The 19,454-nt window shown below is 38.9% G+C and overlaps 3 protein-coding genes and 1 long non-coding RNA gene across 6 annotated transcripts; 3 read left to right on the plus strand and 1 right to left on the minus strand.

Annotated features, from left to right (window-relative positions):
- Positions 1 to 1,520: 1,520 nt before the first annotated feature.
- On the plus strand, positions 1,521 to 4,654 carry LOC135643562 (large ribosomal subunit protein mL54-like). 2 transcript variants are annotated; one of them, XM_065160654.1, is made up of 3 exons: positions 1,539 to 1,663; positions 2,321 to 2,409; positions 3,987 to 4,654. In XM_065160654.1, exon 3 carries the CDS (start codon positions 4,018 to 4,020, stop codon positions 4,408 to 4,410), a length of 393 nt encoding a protein of 130 aa, XP_065016726.1. In that variant the 5' UTR covers positions 1,539 to 1,663; positions 2,321 to 2,409; positions 3,987 to 4,017; the 3' UTR covers positions 4,411 to 4,654. The 2 variants fall into 2 exon arrangements, with proteins under 2 accessions (XP_065016725.1, XP_065016726.1); XM_065160653.1 differs by lacking the exon at positions 2,321 to 2,409 and having other exon boundaries at positions 1,521 to 1,663.
- Positions 4,655 to 5,271: 617 nt separating this feature from the next.
- LOC135586210 (uncharacterized) lies at positions 5,272 to 12,802 on the plus strand. The gene is made up of 2 exons (XR_010498299.1): positions 5,272 to 6,627; positions 12,501 to 12,802. It is a non-coding gene; the product is annotated as an uncharacterized LOC135586210 (long non-coding RNA).
- Positions 12,803 to 14,126: 1,324 nt separating this feature from the next.
- Positions 14,127 to 15,660, plus strand: LOC135642693 (transcription factor PCF2-like). The gene is made up of 2 exons (XM_065159041.1): positions 14,127 to 14,444; positions 14,941 to 15,660. Exons 1-2 carry the CDS (start codon positions 14,172 to 14,174, stop codon positions 15,418 to 15,420), a joined length of 753 nt encoding a protein of 250 aa, XP_065015113.1. The 5' UTR covers positions 14,127 to 14,171; the 3' UTR covers positions 15,421 to 15,660.
- Positions 15,661 to 17,277: 1,617 nt separating this feature from the next.
- LOC135642224 (protein PHOSPHATE STARVATION RESPONSE 1-like) lies at positions 17,278 to 19,130 on the minus strand. 2 transcript variants are annotated; one of them, XM_065158192.1, is made up of 6 exons: positions 18,965 to 19,130; positions 18,554 to 18,821; positions 18,347 to 18,423; positions 17,888 to 18,027; positions 17,699 to 17,789; positions 17,278 to 17,624 (listed from the first exon to the last, which is right to left on the minus strand). In XM_065158192.1, exons 2-6 carry the CDS (start codon positions 18,672 to 18,674, stop codon positions 17,445 to 17,447), a joined length of 609 nt encoding a protein of 202 aa, XP_065014264.1. In that variant the 5' UTR covers positions 18,675 to 18,821; positions 18,965 to 19,130; the 3' UTR covers positions 17,278 to 17,444. The 2 variants fall into 2 exon arrangements, with proteins under 2 accessions (XP_065014264.1, XP_065014263.1); XM_065158191.1 differs by having other exon boundaries at positions 18,554 to 19,130.
- Positions 19,131 to 19,454: the final 324 nt, after the last annotated feature.

Consider the following 19,454-nt stretch of genomic DNA (forward strand, 5'->3'; position numbering starts at 1 on the left):
ACATATTAATAATACTTAAAAAATAAAATATGTTACAAACATAAACGTGTGACAAAAGATCCGAGGTGATCTATCATGATCAAAAGTCTTCAACATAACATCATTACAGGACAAGATAACAAATTAGCCTTAGAGAATACCTTAAAAGCTCATCCACTTATATACTATTCGAGTAGCTTCAGGGTGGTATATTGGCTTACACTTTGCATTACTCAGCGGAGCTAGAAGACTCCCAATATAATCATGGTTAGATAATATGTTCTTAAAAATTTTATCTTTACTTAACGATGACACATAATTTGTATTTACAAAAGTAAGATGGTCTGATAGTCCTCTACATGCCAGGTAAAGAATGAACAAAATCGAAAGACATAAATATACACAAACGTTATATCGAACATATTGTGCTTATGATATTCTCTCGTACTTATTCCTTCAACGTTCCCATCTTTAAGGATATTGTATCTTCTGATCATTTCTGAACCTTCAATTTTCTGCTTTAATTACAATGCGTTCTTGGCCTAGTTACTTTTTATTATTGTTGTTATTAAGTAATCAAACTTTGATACCGTAATACCTATAATTGATGCATTTGGCTATGAATATAGAACATGATTCTTCAAATATTTAGAGAGTTAACTAAGATAGGCCTGCCAACACACATTGATCAAAACCAACTACCAAATCACAAATGCTTCTTACAGATACTAACAAGTCAAATTGCCGAAGAGGTCATCATCACAGAGATGGAATGGATGACCAAATCCATCGGAAAGATGCAGCCTTCCATTTCCATTGTGGATCATAGTACTAGTTTGTGATCTCACTGTTGTCAATAGCCATATATAAACTGTTCTACTTCCTAAATCCGCAACCTCTTCTGTGAACTCTTGTGAAGTATTTCTGCATTCCTTCTTTTTTGAGTCCGTATGATCCATCTTCCTCAACTTAATGTTGGCTGGTGATCCCTTAATATGATCCCAATTCTCTGTGTAGAAGTGGAGATGGCACTCCAATCAAATGCTTAGCTTCTTGTTTGATGGCTGAGAATTATGAGATGGTTTTGACTGTGATAACCTTCTTGCTTTGGATGAATGCCATGCATCTAAGCTTGACAGTGAGAACTGTTACAGAGGACACTTCTGCAACAAAAGATCTACAGCAAATGTTCAACAATTACTTCATGAATCTACTATATGCCTAAGTAGGAAAACATACAACCAATCTAGAGAGAGAATAGTACTTCTGCATGAAAGGAGCAAAGCAGTAGTGCTGTGAAACCTCTGCCTACATGCATGCATACAAAAACAAGTCAATTATTTGGATGATTATTGTTAATATTTTGAGAAATTATTACTTTATATTAAATTTATGGGGCTCAATATGCTAATCCCAATTACAAGATAGATATTTAGGGATTTTGGAGTCAAATTGGCCCAATTATCTGAGACAACCCTTAGCCCATTGGCCCATTCTAACAAGATGGTATCGTGCCATCGTGTTCGTCCGTCCTTCCATCTATCATACGAGTAATTTTCATATTGGCTAAATTATCCTTAGGGTTCACTTCCTTAGTGAGTCTTCCCCTTTCGCTTTAGGCGAGAGGTGCACCAATGGAGATCGTCGAGGGTTCGTGAAGAGTTCCAAAGAGACGAGGGCGTAGGTAAATATTTGATCTTGTCCTTCGATCATTCTGCTTTCATCATTCCTTCGCTTGCGATTTGTAGTCTCGGAAGACAGATTCGGGTTTTATTTTCTTTATTCGAGTTTTAGGATTGGAATCGTGATGAGATTATATCCGATGATTAGTTTTCCTTTCTCGGTTAAGCGCATCATTACTTATTAAAGCTTTTCCTTTTCACCGAGAACCCCATCCTTGAATCTGCTTTGCGATATCGAGGTTTGAGATATGCTGATTTCTTTCTTCTTCTATTATTCCCATCACTTCTAAGCTTTTCTTTAATATCTAACTCCACACCTATCTTATCTTATTATATCTCAAGTGATCTTTGTATCTATAATATATGCTTTTATATATTTTTAAATTCAGACAATAACGTGATTGGATGGATGTTTTGTTAATATTTTGAGAAATTATTGCGTTATATTAAATTTATAGGGGTTAATATGCTAATCCCAAATTTATTATGTTATATTGGAAATTTGCTGAGGGTTGGGTTTTGGCCCAATTTGGCCCAATTATCTGATAACTGTCGGCCCATTAACCCAATTTAGCGGGATGACACTGTGTTCTTTCATCGGACGTTTTCCTTCCTCACATTAGCTAAATTAGGTTAGCTTCCTTCTCTGCAATAAATAGGAGCGAGCGGTGGGTTTGAACCCCTCGCCGCTTTCGAAGCCGCTTCCGGACGTCGAGCGTTTGGGAGTTCCCAAGAGATGAGGGCGAAGGTAAATATTTGATCTTTCCCTCTGTTCATTCTGCTTTAATCGTTCTTTCGCTTGCGATTGTGTTGTTTCTGAAGGCATATTAGCTTCTTATTTTCTTTATAGCGGTTCAAATCGTAATAGAGTAGCATCGTTTGGCGATCTGATAGCAGGCTGCTGAGAGTTCCCTTTGATCTTTTAGGGTTTGGGATTGCGATGACATTCTATACAAAGATTGGTTTCCCCTTGTTCTCTCTTTGATCTTGTGTTTCTATTGCTAACAAAACTCCACGTACCGTATGATGAAGAGACTCATCCCTTGTCCATCTCATGTCTAGAAGTTGAGCCGGCATAAGAATCATCAAATCCGTACCGAACACACGCAAAGTTGTTGTCTTTGTGCGTATATGTCAGTTAGGTTGTACTTGAACCTAAACGTTATTTAGCGAGACCTTTTCTTATGACTTCCAATCTGAATGTTTTTCTTTTAATAGGATCATATATTTATCCATTCAACCAGGATGGGTCTGCCCATCTTACGATTTGCAAATTTTTGCTTATCAAAATGACTAAAATACTATTAGGGTTTGCTTTCTTCTCAGGTGATAAATAGGAGTGCATAAGCTTGCTTTCACATTATTTGGACTCAAAGCCGCTCTAGGTGAATAGAGGGAGGGGGGTTAGGAGTTCTGAAGAGATTAGGGCGAAGGTAAAGAACGATCATGTTCTTGGTCATTTGACTTCTAATTGTCCTTGGGTGATTTTGTTGTTTTGGGGTTTAGATCAGGTTTTTTTTCTTTTGTCGTGGATCAAGGGAGAAAAGAACTTTTATATCTTGAAAAATTTGAGTCTTGTAGATTGTCTTTGAAGGGCATACTTTAGATATTTTCATGTTTACCTTGAATGGATCACACCTCTATTCCCTAGATGATGGCCTTGGTGTGTGTGTGTGTGGGTTTTTGTGAGACCTGTCAAGATGCTTATAATTTTTTTAAGGCATCAAAAAAATATGAAGATTTTCAGTTCAAGTGCTCTGCTGCAGCAGATATTAATTTGTTAGAGTAGATCATTTTGGTGCTTCTTTGTGGTTTTCTTCTAATTGGCCATCCTAGTTGATGATGAATCTCTTGTTATATTTTCATGCTCGAAAAGTGAAAATATTATTCTAATCCATTTAGTTTGTATTTTAAGAACCATTTCGTGTGCACATTGCTTCTAGCAGACATTGTTGCCAGAGTGGAACTCTTTTGTGTTTGCCATCTTGGTTAAAGATCCTCCTGTTATTTCTGACCGGAGTGGAACACTTATAGACTGGAAACCATTTTGCGAGAGTGGAACATTTTTGTGTTTGCCATCCTGGTTAAATATCCTCCTGTTATTTTTGACATACAGTGAAAGATGAAATACTTGATTCTTATCTATTTAGTTTGTATTTAAAGAATGGTTGAGTTATTCATACTATTCTGCTATATTGATGAAAACTCTACCTAATTCAATTATGTTCCACACCTTTGTGTTATACCCGTGGAAATGTTATTTGATTGGTGATTCAAGTCAGATTCATATCATAAATATCTGTATTTGACCATGCCTGTCTACAGAAAAATTGACACAAAGGAGACAATTATAGCAATGAGTCGCATGAGGTTTTCAAGGGGAATCAGCATCACTAACAAGGCTGCTCAATTGGTGGGTGTGAGAGGGTTCGCAATAGCTAGTGGCAAGGGAAAGAAGGGCCCGAAAGGTGGCGCTAGTGATGCGCCTAAAGCTTCACTTATGAGCCATGAAGTAAAGAGCACGACAGTCGTTGGAGCCAATATCCTCAAGGATGGTACTGATCCGAAGATAATGCCCGATTCTGAGTACCCAGACTGGCTGTGGCGCTTGCTAGACAAACGCCCAACGCTGAGTGAACTGCGGCGGAAGGACTCGGAATCTCTCCCATTTGAAGACCTTAAACGCTTCGTGAAGCTGGATAACCGTGCCCGAATCGAGGGAAACAATGCTGCCAGAGCTAAAAATTGAAGTTTATACTAGGATGTTGCCATTGTTGGCTGTTCTCTGCAGTGTAATCCCGTTATGTTTAGAAATGTCGTTTGTTAAGCTTCACTCTGCGGTATAATCCAGTTTGTAGTGATTTCTCATGACATTGTCATGATGCAACTAAATTGTCTCACTGATGCTGAGAGTTCATGAGTTTTGGTGACAATGCCCAATAATATGTATGTTTCTATCGGAGACTTCTAAAGTATTTCTTTGGTTTTTCTAATCATTTGATCCAAACCCTTTTCACATTCCTTTTAGCTGTATGTGTATGTATATATATATATATATATATATGTGGAATTACTAATTAACTTGGAAATTGGTATTTACTTGGTTTCTTGGCATGGAACTAATAATTGAAAGTTCAATTGATATAAATACCCTTTAATGATATTTTAGAAAATGAGATAATTATATATAATGTATGCTTTTATATATTTTTAAATTCAAACAAACTAACGTCAATCGCAATACAAAATGTGAATAATAACGTTATTGGATGGATATTTTGCTAATATTTTGAGAAATTATTACGTTATATTAAATTTATAGGGGTTAATATGCTAATCCCAAATTTATTACGTTATATCGGTCGTTTAATGAGGGTTGGGTTTCGGCTCAATTCGGCCCAATTACCCTAGAACTGTCGGCCCTTTAACCCAATCTAATAGGATGGCATGCGGTTCGTCCATCCTACGTTTTCCTTCTCTGATTACAAATAGGAGCGGGCGAAGGGGTTGAATCCTTACCTGCTATCGAAGCTGCTTCCGGAGAGGAGAAAGTCGATTGGAGCAGCGACAGAGATTTGGGAGTTCCCAAGAGATGAGGGCGAAGGTAAATATTTGATATTTCCCTCTGTTCATTCTGCTTTAATCGTTCGTTTGCTTGCGATTGTTTTGTTTCTGAAGGCATATTAGCTTCTTATTTTCTTTTTAGCGGTTCAAATCGTAATAGAGTAGCATCGTTTGGCGATTTGATAGCAGGCTGTCGAGAGTTCCCTTTGATCTTTTAGTGTTTGGGATTGCGACGAGATTCTATACAATGATTGGTTTCCCCTTGTTCTCTCTTTTCCTCATTGGTTAAACACATCATTGTTTACATGGTCAGATCTTGTGTTTCTATTGCTAACAAATCTCCATGTACCGTATGATGAAGAGACTCATCCCTTGTCCATCTCATGTCTAAGTTGAGCCAGCATAAGAATCATCAAATCCGTACCGAACACACGCAAAGTTGTTGTCTTTGTGCGTATTTGTCGGTTAGGTTGTACCTAAACCTAAACGTTATTTAGCGGGACCTTTTCTTATGACTTCCAATCTGAATGTTTTTCTTTTAATAGGATCATATATTTATCCATTTTATCATCGTTTTGTATCACCATAACTAATCTAACTAAGCCAATGTAAGCTAGGTAGATGCACTTTGTGCTGATAAGATTTGTTCTTAAATATATACTTTAGGTTTTGCTGTGGTTTTGTTAATTGAGTGTTAATTTAGTTGATACTTAATAGCTTGGAATTTGATTGTATTTTGTGTTGAACTAAATTGCGGATGCCATGCAAAGTTTCACCTCTATCATTAACCTCTCTCACTACATGTCTTTGTCGCTTTAGTGTAATATTTATTTGTATTAGTTTATAATATTGTCTTGTCAGGTTAGGAGGAGTAGGAGAACGAGGGGAGTGATTGAAGTGATGAACCTTCTTGATTTTTTTTTATATGGATGAAAATTTGTATGGATCAGATAACTTTTCATTTTTCCTGGTATTTAATTCTTCCTGCTAAACCTTATTTTTGGGTTTCTCTGTTTTCGATAGAGGTACAAGGTTATTGGTTATAAGCGGCATGGCATTGGCCATGACTGGTTAATTGGTGTAAGAGCTTCTACAGGAACATATATGTTCTATATAAATTTATAGGGATAAATATACTAATCCCAATTGCAAGATAGATATTTAAGGATTTTGGGACCAAACCAACCCAATTATCTGAGACAACCCTCAGCCCATTGGCCCATTCTAACAAGATGGCATCGTTTCCGTCCATCCATCCATCCTACGAGTAATTTCCACATTGACTATATTATCCTTAGGATTGGCTTCCTTGGCGAGTCGCCCCCTTTTCGCTTCAGGTGAGAGGAGCACCGACGGAGATCGTCGAGGGTTCGCGAGGAGTTCCGAAGAGATGAGGGCGTAGGTAAAGATTTGATCTTGTCTTTCGATCATTCCGCTTTCATCGTTCTTTCGCTTGCGATTTGTAGTCTCGGAAGGCAGATTTGGGTTTTATTTTCTTTATTGCGGTTCCAATCGTAATGAAGTAGGCAGGCTATCGAGATCTTTGTCTTTGAGTTTTAGGGTTAGAATCGTGATTATTGGTTTTCCTTTCTCGGTTAAACACATTGTTGTTTATTGAAGCTTTTCCTTTTCACCGAGAACCCCATCCTTGAATCTGCTTTGTGATATTGAGGTGTGAGATATGCTGATTTCTTTCTTCTTCTATTATTCCCATCGCTTCTAAGCTTTTCTTTAATATCTAACTTGACACCATCTTATCTTATTATATCTCAAGCGATCTTTGTAACTGTTTACTGCATTTATCGGTTGCTTTGTTTATGATGGACTTTTTAATTAAACAATATGGATGTAACAGAACAATGCTAAACCTTCTTTTGGGGTTCTCTGTTTTCGATAGATGTTTTCGCAAGGTTATAGGTTATAAGCGGCATGGCATTGGCCATGGTCGGCTAATTGGTGTAAGAGTTTCAGTTTTTTTCCTTTTATTATTTTCTCCAAACAACGGAGGAAGATAAAATAGCAATTGAGGATTTTGTAAGAAACATAACAGAAGAGGGGAGTGGTTAGGTATGTGGATCTCATGATTGTCAACATCACCTTTCATGAGTTTGTCAAAGCTTGATGAGGCTCTTTCTTTTTTTCTTGGCCCTTCCTGTTCCTACTCCTATCTCTTTTTGTCAACCCACTTAGACATCGGAGTCAATATTTTGTTGCAGTTGGATAGTTAATTGTTGCCTTGCAGGTTAGTGAGACAGTATGTGTTAATATGTTCTATATAAATTTATAAAGGAACACATATGTTCTGAACGAATTTTGTAATAATAGATGTGTAAATTGACTTATTGATAGGGTTATCAATTATAATTGAGAATATAACAATCAAAAGCATTTTGCCCATTGTTGGTGTGTAGAGATTAGGAATCTGTCTCGATCCTGCCCAATTTTATGAGTCGATACCTGGCTTACAGGCCTATTCAACCAGGATGGGTCTGCCCATCTTACGATTTGCAAATTTTTGCTTATTAAAATAACTAAAATACAATTAGGGTTTGCTTTCTTCTCAGGTGATAAATAGGAGTGCATAAGCTTGCTTTCACATTATTTGGACTCAAAGCCGCTCTAGGTGAATAGAGGGAGGGGGGTTAGGAGTTCTGAAGAGATTAGGGCGAAGGTAAAGAACGATCATGTTCTTGGTCATTTGACTTCTAATTGTCCTTGGGTGATTTTGTTGTTTTGGGGTTTAGATCAGGTTTTTTTTCTTTTGTTGTGGATCAAGGGAGAAAAGAACTTTTATATCTTGAAAAATTTGAGTCTTGTAGATTGTCTTTGAAGGGCATACTTTAGATATTTTCATGTTTACCTTGAATGGATCACACCTCTATTCCCTAGATGATGGCCTTGGTGTGTGTGTGTGTGGGTTTCTGTGAGACCTGTCAAGATGCTTATAATTTTTTTAAGGCATCAAAAAAATATGAAGATTTTCAGTTCAAGTGCTCTGCTGCAGCAGATATTAATTTGTTAGAGTAGATCATTTTGGTGCTTCTTTGTGGTTTTCTTCTAATTGGCCATCCTAGTTGATGATGAATCTCTTGTTATATTTTCATGCTCGAAAAGTGAAAATATTATTCTAATCCATTTAGTTTGTATTTTAAGAACCATTTCGTGTGCACATTGCTTCTAGCAGACATTGTTGCCAGAGTGGAACTCTTTTGTGTTTGCCATCTTGGTTAAAGATCCTCCTGTTATTTCTGACCGGAGTGGAACACTTATAGACTGGAAACCATTTTGCGAGAGTGGAACATTTTTGTGTTTGCCATCCTGGTTAAATATCCTCCTGTTATTTTTGACATACAGTGAAAGATGAAATACTTGATTCTTATCTATTTAGTTTGTATTTAAAGAATGGTTGAGTTATTCATACTATTCTGCTATATTGATGAAAACTCTACCTAATTCAATTATGTTCCACACCTTTGTGTTATACCCGTGGAAATGTTATTTGATTGGTGATTCAAGTCAGATTCATATCATAAATATCTGTATTTGACCATGCCTGTCTACAGAAAAATTGACACAAAGGAGACAATTATAGCAATGAGTCGCATGAGGTTTTCAAGGGGAATCAGCATCACTAACAAGGCTGCTCAATTGGTGGGTGTGAGAGGGTTCGCAATAGCTAGTGGCAAGGGAAAGAAGGGCCCGAAAGGTGGCGCTAGTGATGCGCCTAAAGCTTCACTTATGAGCCATGAAGTAAAGAGCACGACAGTCGTTGGAGCCAATATCCTCAAGGATGGTACTGATCCGAAGATAATGCCCGATTCTGAGTACCCAGACTGGCTGTGGCGCTTGCTAGACAAACGCCCAACGCTGAGTGAACTGCAGCGGAAGGACTCGGAATCTCTCCCATTTGAAGACCTTAAACGCTTCGTGAAGCTGGATAACCGTGCCCGAATCGAGGGAAACAATGCTGCCAGAGCTAAAAATTGAAGTTTATACTAGGATGTTGCCATTGTTGGCTGTTCTCTGCAGTGTAATCCCGTTATGTTTAGAAATGTCATTTGTTAAGCTTCACTCTGCGGTATAATCCAGTTTGTAGTGGTTTCTCATGACATTGTCATGATGCAACTAAATTACCTCACTGATGCTGAGAGTTAATGAGTTTTGGTGACAATGCCCAATAATATGTATGTTTCTATCGGGGACTTCTAAAGTATTTCCTTGGTTTTTCTAATCATTTGATCCAAACCCTTTTCACATTCCTTTTAGCTGTATGTATATATGTATATATATATATATATATATATATATGGAATTACTAATTAACTTGAAAATTGGTATTTACTTGGTTGATTGGCATGGAACTAATAATTGAAAGTTCAATTGATATAAATACCCTTTAATGATATTTAAAAAATAAGATAATTATATATAATGTATGCTTTTATATGTTTTTAAATTCAAACAAACTAACGTCAATCGCAATACAAAATGTGAATAATAATGTTATTGGATGGATATTTTGCTAATATTTTGAGAAATTATTACGTTATATTAAATTTATAAGGGTTAATATGCTAATCCCAAATTTATTACGTTATATCGGTCGTTTAATGAGGGTTGGATTTCGGATCAATTCGGCTCAATTATCTGAGAACTGTCGGCCCTTTAACTGAATCTAATACGATGGCATGCGGTTCGTCCATCCTACGTTTTCCTTCCTTCTTTGCTTACAAATAGGAGCGGGCGAAGGGGTTGAATCCTTACCCGCTATCGAAGCCGCTTCCGGGGAGGAGAAAGTCGATTGGAGCAGCGACAGAGATTTGGGAGTTCCCAAGAGATGAGGGCGAAGGTAAATATTTGATATTTCCCTCTGTTCATTCTGCTTTAATCGTTCCTTCGCTTGCGATTGTTTTGTTTCTGAAGGCATATTAGCTTCTTATTTTCTTAGCGGTTCAAATCGTAATAGAGAAGCATCGTTTGGCGATCTGATAGCAGGCTGTCGAGAGTTTCCTTTGATCTTTTAGTGTTTGGGATTGCGACGAGATTCTATACAATGATTGGTTTCCCCTTGTTCTCTCTTTTCCTCATTTGGTTAAACGCATCATTGTTTACGTGGTCAGATCTTGTGTTTCTATTGCTAACACAACTCCATGTACCGTATGATGAAGAGACTCATCCCTTGTCCATCTCATGTCTAAGTTGAACGAATCATCAAATCCGTACCGAACACACGCAAAGTTGTTGTCTTTGTGCGTATTTGTCGGTTAGGTTGTACCTAAACCTAAACGTTATTTAGCGGGACATTTTCTTATGACTTCCAATCTGAATGTTTTTCTTTTAATAGGATCATATATTTATCCATTTTATCATCGTTTTGTATCACCATAACTAATCTAACTAAGCCAATGTAAGCTAGGCAGATGCACTTTGTGCTGATAAGATTTGTTCTTGAGTAGATACTTTAGGTTTTGCTGTGGTTTTGTTAATTGAGTGTTAATTAAGTTGATACTTAATGGCTTGGAATTTGATTGTATTTTGTGTTGAACTAAATTGCGTATGCGACGCAAAGTTTCACCTCTATCATTAACCTCTGTCACTACATGTCTTTGTCGCTTTTAGTGTAATATTCGTTTGTATTAGTTTATAATATTGTCTTGTCAATTTAGGAGGAGTAGGAGAACGAGGGGATGAACCTTCTTGATTTTTCTTTTATTTGGATGAAAATTTGTATGGATCAGATAACTTTGTCATTTTTCCTGGTATTTAATTCTTCAAGTTCTGAAATGGTTTTTTTTTTACAACCGCAAATTGTGTTTCCCATCTCATCTGTTTCAAGCACAAAATTAACAAGATTTCTGTTTCTCCTCAAAATATTTATTTTCCTTGGAATTTATACTCTGAGAAGGCAGAATCACTTGTATTGTGTGTGTGTGTGTGTTAGGTTCCAAAGGGGCCATAAATATTCAGCTTCTTAATTGTCATATCAAAGAATATTAGGTATTGCTTGTTACCATCAAGATTACACTTAATGCTGGGTGGAACAAGTGATTTGCTTTTTTTTTTTTTTGTGGGGGGTATGAATTTGGATCAATCTTCAATGTTCCATCAGAATGCGTTTTTACTTTTTGTAGTTTCATGGTTATGCTCAAGTTGCTTTCATATGATATTTTTTTCACCTGGTTTACCATTCATTTGTTGTTACTGATAGAAGATAATATTTCCCCAACTTGATAGAGGATAAGATTTCCCCAATTATATGAGGAAATCTCTCTATTCTGTTTATTCTGTTGAGGGAAATTCTTCCTCCTAATCTGTATAAATAGGAGAGGGAACATGTTAATAGATTCAAGCTAAAGTTTATCTACTTCAATAAAGCTTCTTATATTATATTGTTTTTATCTTCTATTATTTCTATCATGGTATCAGAGAAAAGCGAAGCTTCGCTCTTGCCTTTGGCCAGCGACGTTGGTCGCTGAGAAAAGCAAAGCTTCGCCCTTGTCTTCGGCCAGCGACCAACGCCGCTGCAGCCACATTCCTGAGAGGCTTCACGGCAAATCCTCATCTTCCTCACCGCGGTAGTCTTCGCTGATCTGCCAACAGTCGGCGGACTTAAGGAGAACGAAGGGCGGATGTAAGGAGAACGAAGGGAACGCCTGTGCCCTCACAGCAACAGCAATCGCAACAGCAACAGCGATCTGCTCTTGCCCTACTCAGAAACCTCTTGCTTTAAACCATTCTTTGCATCGATCAAAGATTGGTATCCTTGTTAGGAGCACCATCTTGCGGGGGCATGATAGAAGATAAGATTTCCCCAACTTGATAGAGGATAAGATTTCCCCAATTATATGAGGAAATCTCTCTATTCTGTTGAGGGAAATCCTTCCTCCTAATCTGTATAAATAGGAGAGGGAACATGTTAATAGATTCAAGCTAAAGTTTATCTACTTCAATAAAGCTTCTTATATTATATTGTTCTTATCTTCTATTATTTCTATCAGTTACTACTTTGCTATCTAAGAAAAAAGAAACTGAGATGTATAATTGCTTTGGGATGACTTATGTGTGGAATAGACAGACAGGTGGATTTACTCCATGTATCAAGTTAATTAGACTCACTAATCTTACAGAAAACCTTGTTTCAGTGTTATGCGACGATGATTTAGCTGTTTTGTCTTGAAAAAAAAATCGATTTAACTTCACTATCTCTCGCAGCAACAATGATTTCGCTGTTTTGCCTTGAAAAGAAAATTGATTTAACTTCACATTATCTTGCAGTGGAAGAAGAAACGCATGAGGAGGCTTAAGAGGAAACGCCGAAAGATGAGGCAGAGGTCAAAGTAGGCATGTATGGCTGCACAGCATCTCAGTTTTGAAGGTGATTGATTCTGATTCCGTTTTCCGCATGATGTTGGGGTGTATTCAATCGAGGCAACACAGTATCTGATACTTTGTTAAACATACAGTTTCAGGAACTCAATACTTTGTTTAGGAAGTTGATACTTGGTGATTTACATTCAACAGTGGTGTTTTTGTTCGACACAGTATCTGAAATTAATCATGCTCTTTGTCTTGTTGAATTGGCCTTTTTCATAGTGGTTTTGTTTATGTCTGTGTAAGAGTAGAGTACCACTAACAGGGGTTGCTTCTTGGAAAATAGTTAATATGCTTTCTGATGATATTTTTTGTCCCTGGTTTTGTCAAGTGATCGTTCAACTGTTTTGGAATGAGTTCAGGGCAACAATTTGAGTTAGGAATTGTATGGTTATGATGATGTGTTTTAACTCATAGCAGATTGAAGAATTTGGTGAAGAGCAAAGCATGCAAACAGTTCTACACTAAATGCTTGCATGAGCAAAAAAAAAAAAAATTAGTGATTCTTGTAGGAGAACTTTTCAAATGATCTATTAGCATCATATTAGTATCGGTAATGATTAGTCTATAATCGATTTATATTTGTAAAGATTTATCAATGATTTATTTTTTATCTTTATTGTCACAGCCTAATGGGCTAACCAGCTTATCAACTTTGTTTGATCTAAATCACTCATCAAAATGTTTAAGCTGAAATTGATAATAGTATACTCATCAGACTCTTATAAGTCAATCTTAATCCTAGGGATGTTACATTTGTTCACTGAATCCGATGAAAATAGGCTTTGATATGAATACACTATGTATGTTATACATGTTGAATATATATTTTCTTTCTTTTTTATTTCATCATGAATCGTATGCTTGTGACAATAGCAACAGAATCTTATCGATGCTAATCGACAAACATATTGTGTTGCATGTCATATTCACCTTATCATCGTCTTATTTAAATTAATTTATATATTTATTTTAATTATATAACTTCACATTTTTTCCCTGCTTAATTCGAGATTAGGTATATCTAATCGACGGGTCATGTGTTTAATAATTATATTTACAAAAGAATTCCTCCATTACTCTTCCTTTTTATTCTTGTCTTCCTTTCTTTTTCTTCCTCTTTTTATTTATTTATTTATTTTTTGTTTCTTTCCTCCTCTTTCTTTCTTTCGTTCTTTTTCTCCTTATTTTTCTACTCTTCTCGATGGGAATGATGACAACTTTCCTAATCAATGATGATATTACTCAAATACCCATTTTATAACTCGATTTTATTTAGAAAATAAAGATTTACCTGTAATTAGCATATATATATATATATATATATATTTATAGAATCTGATTCTGATAACTACGCCCATCTAGTCAACTAGTCGAAATAGTTGGCCAAAATAAAATTATTATTATTTACTCCTTGCAATGTTGTCATGGAATCAAGCAGCATTTATTTGCGACACATGATAACATGAACACCGCTACATAATTAACTGTTCATTTAATCTCATCACCACGAGTTACTTTGAAGCTTGACGTCTATAAATACGTAGGTGGCCTCGCCACAGTTACCGCCTCTCTATGACTTACGTCTCCTCTCCCCTCTCTGTTGCGCTGTTCGCTGCAGGACTCGCAGAGAAAATAGACGTCGGGATGGCTGCAGAGGTGAGCTCCTTGGCGACAACCCTCGGGGCATACGAGGACGAAGCGGAAGGAGAGAGCGAGCTCGTCACCCGGGACTTGCTTGGCGGCGGCGGCGGCGGCGGAGCCGGCGGCGGCGGCGGCGGCGGAGCCGGCGACGTGGATCTCCAGCTCCATGTCCCCGCCGGCTGGCCGACCCGCATCGACCTCCCGGTATGTGTCGCTGCTCGTAGCTCAATTCACTGTTCGTCGCGTCGCTTGTTGGAATTCCAATCTGATCTGGCCTTCATTGATTCCAAGATTTAGGTTCTCCTTTTTTCCCCTCTTTGGTTCGTTTCGTTGAATCGATTGTCGTCGGTGCGGATTGCTGTGGTCCTTCGAGTCCGAAGCACCAAGGATTCTCTTCCTTTTGACCCCCAAAAGAACGATTCTGTAGATCGTACATCCGCATCCTAATTATCTCGTACTGGATCTCCTATTCCCCGCCGATGCCGCGCCCTAATTATTTAGTTGTCGCTCGCGCTTTCGATGCATATTTAATTGTAATAAAAGCTTCTGTTTTTGGTCTTTCGATCGGTCAAAGAAGCTGTTTCGATGAGAAAGAATCCTTTTTTTCCCCATGAACTCATGTCGAAGTCGCCGATTTGAGTCGTCCTAGTTCATTCTTGCTTTGATTCGACTAAGAGCATCTCGATTCCCATGGTTGCAGTCCGGGAAGACGAGCCTCGAACAGCGGGACCCCGATCCCGCTCCCCGCCATCTGCACGACCTTAACCTGTCGCCGCCGTCGCCGTCCGTGGCCTCTCTCGCCCTCGAGCTGGCGTCACCCTCCGCCGAGTACCAGAGCGTCTGCACCCTGGAGAAGGTAAAGTCGGCGCTGGAGCGGGAGTCGCGCCTCGTCGCCACCACCGGCCCCGCGTCCCCGCCCCCCTCTTCCACCACCACCACCACCTCCTCCTCCTCCTCCTCCTCCGCCGTCTCGACCAAGCGTCGGGCGCCGACCTCGCCGGACGAGGACGGCGCCGCGGGAAGCACCATGGCGGTGGCCACCTGCCCGGTGTGCCTCCTCTACGTGCTCGTCTCCAAGGCGGAGCCCAGGTGCCCCAGGTGCGCGGCGCATGTGCCGGTGAACGACCTCCTCAAGAAGAAGCCGCGCATCGACCTCAACTCCTCTCTCCCATCCCACTGAAACCTGCACAGAAGCGAGAACAAGACCCAAATCTTCGATTCCCGAGCGTAGAAGACGATTACTACTACAAGGGTCAAAAAAAAGGAAGAAAGGCCTCTCCATTTTTGGCGACTGTAAGAATTTGTTCTCGGTTCATGGTGTTCCACCGTGAGATGAGATCATCGTGCAGCAGTTTGTTCTGCCCTTTCTCTGGGCATTAAACCTGCCATTAAATTTTGGGGGTTCAAATCTCACTTGTCACAGGATGCTCTCTTCTTCTTGATGCAACCCTTCACCGGTGATTTGCGTGGTTGGTGGTGTTTGCACATAGCCATGCGGGTGCGGAGACTGTACAGCGGAAGCCTTAATGGAGGCCTCCGAAAGGACTCGTAGCAATCACAAGGAATGGGACAGACTACTGAAACCAACTAAATAATTGAATGGGACTTTCCCTGCAGTCATTTTAATGCAGTAAATATATATCTTAAACATAAATTAATATTTGAAAATAATTATTTATATTAATAATTTTCTTGCTTTTTTTAATTGGTGAAAAGGGATGTCGTCGTCTGCCGTCAGCTCAACTTAAAAAGACTGTTGCATACTCCGTCTGTAATAAATGACGGGTGTCCCTATCCGACATTTAATGCAGCAAGAAGGGCGCCTGATCGTGACACGTGGTGAGTCAATTAATGCAGCCATTTGTTCTCTTGCCGCGCGTGAGTAGCTGACGCCACGAAAACGAATCGGGCCCCACCCGCCATCAATAAAGAACGGTCAAAACCAAACCAAGCGGGCCCACTAAAATGACAGTTGGGTGTGTCATAAGATTATATATTAGTTTTCCTTGGGATGTACTTTTCTCTCTCTCTCTCTCTCTCTCTCTCTCTCTTTCTGTGTGCCAAAAATAAAATATTACTCTTGGGTTTGATAAAAGCAACAACGTGCCACAATGTATCTACGACCATGGAAATATTTTATTAAAATTAATATATATAATTTCAGACAAATTCTCAATTTTTTTTTAATAAAATATAAAGATAAATAAGGAATATGAGATACAACTAAGTTTTATTTCTTATCATATAATATCTCTATTTTTTAAAATTTCAACATTATCTCTTTCTATTTTTAGCTTTTTTTTTCTTAATTTTTTTATTTTTTAAAAGTACCATATTTTTAATTTTTTTTTCAAATGGTATCTCTATTTTGAGTAAAACTAAAAATATCCCTTACTAGCCCTAAGATATTAATTATTCCATCTAATTTTGGTTCAAGTGAATGTTATAGTTTTTTTAGCCTATTTTCGTATTTTGACTATCATAATAAAAATACTATAAAATATATTTAAAATATTATAAATAATCCAAATGGACTATTGATCTTCCCAAACTAACTATAAACTTAAAGATATAATATGAAATCACTTACATGTTTTTTTAGTAGTTTTATAGTATTTTCAATATCTTTGCACCCTAATGATATTTTTGATATTATTTAAAATAGAAGCATCATTTGAGGAAAAAAAAAAAGAGGACATCTTTCGAAAAAAATGATAATAAAAATAATAAGGGCACTATTGAGTATCTTTTGAATTTTATGTTGATATATATTCAGCAACAACAACAATCAAATAGTAAATCTTAATTATTTAAGATGGAGAATCTTTTATCACTATTAAATATATTGATATATATTCTAAATATAAATATCAAACATTCAAAGCAAACCCACATCTACACCCTTAGGATGTGTGGATATGTACAGATCCAAAGCACCAAACATTCATTAAAACCTGACCCCTCCTTGAAACGGCCCAACCCAACATTAGAGAGAGAGAGAGAGAGAGAGAGAGATTTCGATAGGACTCGCATGAACTGATCAAAATGCAATTATTGTTTTTAGGGCTACAACAAATTTACAAGTGTCTACGAACATCTAAACAATCTTTCTTAGATCCTTCGGGTCGTCCGAAGCGGATTCAAGAAAACATTGTTGATCTGCTCGTCTTCTGCTAACTTGTATGGTTGACTACAAGCATCGTGTCAGGAACAGGCAGGTGATGAGATGGTCAGCTCCAAGTTTACGTGCTTCTTTGCTGCACTTGATCCCCGGTCGCCCGTGTCTGCCAAGCTTCTCTGATTCCGGTAGGCAAAAGACGATAAGCTCGACTCGCAGTTGGTCTCCTTCGGCGGCGATCGCTGAGAATAAGCGAGCTGGAGTAGCTGCAACGACGAAGGAGGTGTGGGATCGACCGCTTGTGATCAGGGCAATGTATGTGATGATGAGGGTGTCAAACCTGGCTGTTGTCTTCGGTCAACGTGTCTCTTGGAAAGATGGAGGCCATGTTCTTTGCTGCCCAGTCTCTCAGCAGCTCCTCAAACGTCGGCCTGCAATCCAGAGTCGACGCTTTAGAGGTAGAAGAAGATGTCTGCTGCAAGAAAGACACTGAGAGAGAAAGAAGTGAAGGAGCCGGACACCCACGTACGATTGAATTGAACGGGTGAGACCGAGGTGTGCGTCCGCTCTCTGCTTCGGCAGACTGTAAGCCATGAGGACGTCGTGCCGCGGTGCTTCCAGTTGCTTGCTTCGGTTCTTCTCGCAGTGGGTGCTCGTGCTTCTGTACATCTGCTAACCAGAAGAAGAAGAAGCAAGAGAGGCATCAGAAGGCATGTGTGAATCCGAAACATGCAGCCTTGACTTTGAGATATGACTCACATTTCTCTCTCACCATTCACACACCCAACTTCTATCTTACCTTTGGAATTGATATGGAACATTAAAAAAGCTGTGACCAAACATTTGTTTCTTCCGATCATTTGACTGTTCTATTACTGATGGATATATGTGACAGATGTTGTAAGATGAAGATTGGAAGAATTGGAGTGTGCAGAAGAAGTAAACAATCATTACTGTTTTCTCATGGAAAAGGATTGGAACAAATTACCTGCAGATGGCTTTTGACATGAGATATGCTTATTCCTTTTACGCCCATTAACTGTAGAATTCTCTTTGGAGTTGCTTCTGCAGGAATGTATGTATGTAAACAAGAAAGATTTAGTCTGTTTGCACATTTTGAAGAAGAAGAAGAAGAAGTAAGGAAAACAGAGTCTTCCGATGTGCTCGTGAGAGAAAGCAGTCATTGGCGACTTACCCGTTTCTCCTCCGAGGCAATCGACTGCTTCGACAAAGCACCGATGCAGCTCCTCCGTCCATCGCATGCGAGGAGCGTCGGTTCTGTTGTACTGCCTCACCCTTCTTCCCAAGAATCTCATGCCTTGACCCGTACTCCTCCTTCCCGAGGTATATTGATATCTTGGCCGAGCCGATGAAGTTGTTTATGTAGGAGGGAGGCTTCTGAACTTTACGACAGGACTCGGTCAGACATTCCCAAAGCCCTCCAAAGAGGTAGAAGGAAGGCCCTGCGGTTCGAGAAAAGAACAGCAACGCCAGTACAATACCATGTCCTTTTGAATATGGAGACGAAGCTTAGCATTGCTGTCAGGACTCAAAGAGCCACCAGCCATGTAAGAGAAACTGTCAATGGTTGAATGATTCCACAGACCTCGTTCCCACGAATGCGTTGAATGGCATCGCTCCCTCCCTATTCATGGATGCGTGAAGCATCGGTTTCCACATGAAGCACTGTAGAACAGGGCAGATGGATCGCGGAGGTCCAAGAATACTTTTTTCTCTTCCCTCTTCTGGATCATGTTTCCGTACAGAAACAGATCTTTTGGTACGGTGGGACGACTAGGAATGGTGCGTCTTCGTCGTGCTTGTTTCATGGCTCGAAGCTGATGGATTACTTTATGCAGCTTGTGGTTGACATGAAAGCCTTGCGGGAGTGAAATGCTGACAAAGGATGCCGCCTTTGGCTCACTTGTCCACGACAACAGAGAGAAGGTTTGTGAGAGAAGCAAACAGCACGGCGGCGTCGTCAACGATAGCCATCTCAATCGAGAACGACTTAGAGATCATTCTCAGGCACCAACCCAGCAAGATGAGGATCCAATCAACATGGTCAGAGCCAATTCTAAATCACACCAAAGATC

Source organism: Musa acuminata, chromosome BXJ3-7 (genome assembly GCF_036884655.1).
Source record: "Musa acuminata AAA Group cultivar baxijiao chromosome BXJ3-7, Cavendish_Baxijiao_AAA, whole genome shotgun sequence".
Classification (NCBI taxonomy): Eukaryota; Viridiplantae; Streptophyta; class Magnoliopsida; order Zingiberales; family Musaceae; genus Musa; species Musa acuminata.